Source organism: Anomaloglossus baeobatrachus, chromosome 3 (genome assembly GCF_048569485.1).
Source record: "Anomaloglossus baeobatrachus isolate aAnoBae1 chromosome 3, aAnoBae1.hap1, whole genome shotgun sequence".
Lineage (NCBI taxonomy): Eukaryota > Metazoa > Chordata > Amphibia > Anura > Aromobatidae > Anomaloglossus > Anomaloglossus baeobatrachus.
The window spans coordinates 442,067,312-442,073,311 of record NC_134355.1 but is presented as its reverse complement, the minus strand read 5'-3'; the positions used below and the strand labels follow the sequence as shown (position 1 = coordinate 442,073,311).

Below are 6,000 nucleotides of genomic sequence, written 5' to 3'. Positions count from 1 at the left end.
GTGCTTGTGATGTCCTGGCTTGTCCAGGGCGCCACATATCCATGAGGTTCTTTCTACGGTCTTAACTGCTATAGGTGTGGCAAGTAAAACTTGATATGGTCTTTTCCATTTCGGCATGTATCAGTGCTTCTTTTTGATTACTACGGTAGGATCTATCACCTGGGTTCATGATGGCTTAGGGTTTGGTTAATGGTTCCCTTAGAATAGAATTTAAGGTAAAAATCTCATTATGGATCAAGATTGGTGAAGGGTGAACCCCACATATTGAGGATTGGCGAATATAACTGGATTTTTATTTAAAAAAAAACAAAAAACGGTTCAGGACCGGAATTAATTTTGGATATCTGCCAGGATGCCCATCCCCATTTAAGTCTATGGGAACCCAAATCATGCACTTTAAAATTGTTTTTGAAAGGGCTAGGGGGATTAGAGCAGGCTCATCATACTTTCCAGTCTCAATGCATCATCTCTCATCACTGTGACTCATTCAGTCTCTGCCTGAAGCCCACAGTGGACATGTTCTGTGCCCATGCACTGTGACTTCAGTATGTATGGAGCAGAGCCAGGACCGTCATGGGACCTCATGTGGATTACGTCGGAACTGGGTGTTTTGGGTTAATAGAAGGATAAAAGAGGGTGTGTTTTTTTGTATTTTATTTTAAATAATGGATTTTTTCAGTGTTTGCATTTTTTCTTTTTACTTACAGATTAGTAATGGAGGGGTCTCATAGACGCCTCCATTTACTAATCTAGGGCTTAGTGGCAGGTGTGAGCTGTCATTAACCTCTGATATTACCCCGATTGCCACTGCACCAGGGCAGTTGGGATGGGCAAAGTACAGTTGTGGGATTGTCACATTTAATGGATGGGACAATTCTGGGTGGCTGCAGGCTTTATTTTTAGGTTGGGGGGGCAAATATCCATGGGCCTCCCCTGGCCGAGAATACAAGCCCCCAGCTGTCGGCTTTATCATGGCTGGGTATCAAAATTGGGAGGGATCGCATGCCATTTTTTAAAAAATTATGTAACTATTTAAATAATTAAAAAAAAAGCCGCATGGGGTTCCTCTTAATTTGATATACGGCCAAGATATTCGCACGTCTCGGGGCTGTAAGCTGTAGGCATATGCTTTATCTGTGCTGGGTATCACAATATGAGGAGACCCTATTTCAATTTTTGTATTTATTTTTACACCACTATACATATGCAGACAGCGTGTGCGATTCCAAGTTGTCAGACACGCTGTTACACAGGGTGGGCCCGTGGTCTCACTTCAACCAATCACAGATGCCAGGACTGCCAGTGGGCAGGGGAAGCCATGCATATGAATGGGGGTAATGAGCGGCCCTGGAAGTAGTGTTACAGCCACGTGGAAACTGGTAAATATAAGTCACCTGCTTTATTCTATTTTCTTTCTTTTTCTACTTTTTTTTAATTATGTGGATTGCAGGAGACAGATGGTTACCAAAAGTTGCCTGAGAGCTCCGGGCCCGGGGTCAACACTTTTACAGAGATCCGGAGAGATACGGACTTTTACAGTCTGGATTTCCCATCACTAATAAAGATCTTTACTATATATATTTTGCTATTGTAATCTGCTAATTAATCATTGTGATCCTACATTGGACCAAATTGCACAGACATGTGAAAGAGCACTAATATTACAGGGCAGCCTTTAGACGTGCCTGCAGAGAATCCTGTGAACAACAACACCCCCTTGGTAAGACCATAAAAATTAGCACAGAATCAAGGGCCAATATCACTGGAACTGGATGGTGGAATTAAAAAATAAGTAAATAAAAAGATAAGAAAAACAGACTAATCTAAGCAGGAATAAAATAGGAGCAAAAAACTGTCCACATATTACCAGATGACAGGTTTTTTCATATATTCACAGGGTCAATTGTTGTCAGTAGATATTAGTATGACTATGTTTGTAAAATGCACAAAAAGAAAATGATGGAACTAGTAATAGTCCAAGGAATATTGAGGCATGTTGTTAATCCTCTTTTTAGTGTGTGGGCTACCACAATTTTCCAGAACAATCCTTGCAAGGATTTCACGTGGAAGTACAGCAATGAGAGGAATTTCTCCCTGGATTGCCATGCTGTCCCACACCTCCACTAATGCACCTTTCTGCGGTGGATCTCTCATCGGTAAGAACAACAGCATAAGCTGAAATGTACAAGTCCAAAGTTTTCAGTTAAAAAATGAAGGCTCTCTTAAGGTTGCATTCTTATATCCCATTTACACAAATATATCTGGCTGTACTTGCTGCAGAAACATGTGAATGAAAAGAATTTTTAGTTTCACAAAGGTCTGCTATGTGTCATCAACATGTGAATCCAACCTTAGTACATATTAGGCCCCTTTCACACATCAGTTTTTTACCGTCAGTCACAATTCGTTTTCTTGACGGATCCGTCGCAGATTGTGGCTAAACTGATTTGACGGATCCGTCTACAAAATGGATCAATCGTACCAGTTGTTTTTTTGTTTTTTTTCGAGAGAGTTTTTCAGCCAGTGTTTTCTCACTCCAGCTGATCCTTCGCTGTCCATTTTTTCAACGTACACACAAACCGTTACTGTGGACGTCGTCTCCGTCCGACAGACAAACATTTTTCGACGGATGAAACATGAGGCCATCCGTCACAATCCGTCGCTAATACAAGTTGATGAGAAAAAAAACGGATCAAGTGGGATCAGTCGCCGGATCCGTTTTTTTTCAAAATTCGACGGATTGTGACTGATGGCAAAAAACTGATGTGTGAAAGGGGCCTAAGGGAACCACCTGCAGCATGAATCAGAGACCGGCTCACATAATACAAATATATATTTTTAACTCTGAAAATCTGCTGCATTTAAGGCCTGAAACACACATCCGTGAAACACGTGCGTGTTTGGTCCGTTTCCGTATATACCGGAGACACGGCCAAACGTGCACCAATGTTATTTAATGTTTGAGGACACATGTGCGTTTTTCATTAAGGTCCGTGGGTCCGTGTGCGTGCTACGTTTGTGTCTCCGTTTTGCATGGAAGCATGTCCATTTTCAGCACGCAACACGCAGCACGGACCCAATGAAAGTCAATGGGTTTGTGCGCACGTCCGAGTGACACAGACGCATCTCTGTTTGTTCCCTGTACGTTTTGTGCTTTTTTCATGTGATGTCGGTCGTTTTTCTTTTTCTGTTTCGTTCTCTCCCTCAGTCCGTCGGTCGGTCAGTCTCTCTCTATGTCTGTCGGTCGGTCTCTCTGTCTTATCTGTCCCTCTCGCTGTCTGACGGTCAGTTCCCCCCCTCTCTCATACTTACCATTCCCCGATCTCCGGCGCGGCGCTGCACGGCTGTTATAAAAGCTTCGGCGGCTTTTACTTTTTTGAAAAAGCCGGCCGCTCATTAATCATTCTCGTATTCCCTGCTTTACCCGCCCACAGGCGTCTGTGATTGGTTGCAGTCAGACACGCCCACCACGCTGAGTGACAGCTGTGTCACTGCACCCAATCACAGCAGCCGGTGGGCGTGTCTATACTGTGCAGTAAAATAAATAAATAAATAATTTAAAAAAACGGCGTGCGGTCCCCCCTATTTTAATACCAGCCATTTTAACTTTTTAACTGTAATTTATTAATCATGGAAGGTATCTCGGACAGACGCCTGCCATGATTAATCTAGGATTTAGTGGCAGCTATGGGCTGCCATTAACTCCTTATTACCCCGATTTGCCAACGCACCAGGGCAAATCGGGAAGAGCCGGGTACTGTCCCAGAACTGTCGCATATAATGTATGCGGTAATTCTGGGCGGCTGCTGGCTGATATTGTTAGGCTGGGGGGCTCCCCATAACGCGGGGCTCCCCATCCTGACAATACCAGCCTTCAGCCGTATGGCTTTATCTGGCTGGTATTAAAATAGGGGGGGACCGCACGCCGTTTTTTTTAATTATTTATTTATTTATTTCTATACTCCATAGTGACACGCCCACCGGCTGCTGTGATTGGGTGCAGTGAGACACCTGTCACTCAGCGTGGGGGCGTGTCTCATTGCAACCAATCATAGGCGCCGGTGGGCGGGGAAAGCAGGGAATACGAGATTGTTTAATGAGCGGCCGGCTTTTTCAAATTAGAAAAAGCCGCCGGAGCAGTGTGAACGCCGTGCAGCGCCGGTGATCGAGGATCGGTGAGTATGAGAGAGGGGGGGACACTTCAGTCACTCGGGGGATTAGCGGTCACCGGTGAATCCTTCACAGGTGACCGCTAATCCGTACACGGCACAGACAGAGCCGCGGCATGACAATGAAGTCGGGTGAAGTTCACCCGAGTTCATTCTCATCCCGCTACTCTGTCTGCTGTCTGCCGACATGTAGTAAACGACATTTTGCATCACACACGGATATTCCACACGGACAACACAAACACATGTCAGTTAAGTTTCACACGCACACACGGACATTTCACACGCACATACGGCTAGCATACGGGATACATACGCAGGCCACACATACCATAAAAACGGACCTAAAAAACGGAAAACGGACCCGAAAAACGGCCCGTTTTACACGGACGTGGGTTTCACGGATGTGTGTTTTAGGCCTAAGAGACAGAGTCAAAGTGAAGAAATAAGATAATATGTAAGATGCATAGCCAGACTGAAATGTCTCTCCTAGGCTGGGGCTACATGGCAACTTTGGCCGTAACACCTGTTGCTCGACCAAAGTTTGTTATGTGTGGCTGCTACATCGCTGTACAATACAAATGAATAGGATCACAATGCAATATTGAGGGTACAGCGATAAGCAAGTTGCAAAAAATCAGATATTTTTGGAATTCTTGTTGCTTGCTTTTATTACTCCCAGGGTTGCAAGTTGAACATATCTAATTGCAGTGCACTGCAATGCAGCAGTGACACCTAGCGTACTTTGGTCACATGATAAGTTTCACGCCCATAGTCACCATATAACCCCAGACTTATACATACACAATCAGATGGAAAATGTAGCGCATAGTGCTGAAACACAGAGTTATTCATGCACTTTTAATTTTCCGGTGTTCATTGACTGATCTGATTGATTGTCCGACATGTGATAGCTTTTATCTTTTCTATGTAAAAGGTGTTATCCAGGACATATGTATCACTGACCCATCCTTAGCATAGGTCATCGATAACAGATCTTTAGGGGGACCAACATCCATAACCAAAACACATTTTTGTTTGCAGCACCAACTGAGATACTGGTATACTGTGTACAGAACTGATAAAGCATGATGCCATACACTGGGTAGTGACCATTCTTGCATACTACAACACAGCTTCCACTAAAGTGAATGGCAGAGCTGCAGTATTTGAAGACAGTGACTATACACTGTATATTGTTCTTGCTCTGAATGCTTTGTTTACCTGTCCATTGGTGCAGTAGAACAACTGATTGGTAAGGAGCCAGGTGTTGCTAGCCCCACTCACTAAGTTGGTATTGATGACCAATGCCAAGGATTGGTAAGCAATATATATGTGGTGCCCAAGAGGCTCAGTCGCCACAAGGAATTGCATCTGGTTTAAAGGGAATCTGTCACCACTTTTTTGTCATATAAGCTGCGGCCATCACCACTGGGCTCTAATATACAGCATTCTAACATGCTGTATATAAGAGCCCAGGTGTTAGGGCCAGGTGGACGGGCAGACCCAGGAGGTGGATCCACTGGGCTGAACACCTCACCGAGGGCAAGGTGCCCGGTAGCCGGAGCACTAGCAGGACAGTCCGTTTAGAGGAGTGGAGTAAAGAAGTCCCTGGGACCACGGGGTCTCTGATGGTAGTCCGGGTGACGGAGCTCAGGTTCGGAGGCCGAGATGTCGTCAGGCAGAGTCCGGAACCAATGGAGCGAGAAGACGGGTCACCACAGGGATCGGAGATGGCAGGAACTGACGGGATGGCAGGCCGTCACCGTTCGGGGTTCGGGTATCGTCAGGACCGGTTGGCGAGGCAGGAGCGGCTCTACGAGAGAGATAG

At 45.1% G+C, this 6,000-nt stretch overlaps 1 protein-coding gene across 1 annotated transcript in view; it reads left to right on the top strand.

The window, feature by feature from the left end:
- The first annotated feature begins 2,077 nt into the window (after positions 1-2,077).
- The window catches only part of LOC142297266 (mannan-binding lectin serine protease 1-like), a 94,178-nt gene continuing 90,255 nt past the window's right edge, over positions 2,078-6,000 (top strand). The window contains exon 1 of the mRNA XM_075341521.1: positions 2,078-2,156. Within this exon, the coding sequence (XP_075197636.1) occupies positions 2,078-2,156 (79 nt within the window). The remainder of the gene's footprint in view (positions 2,157-6,000) is intronic.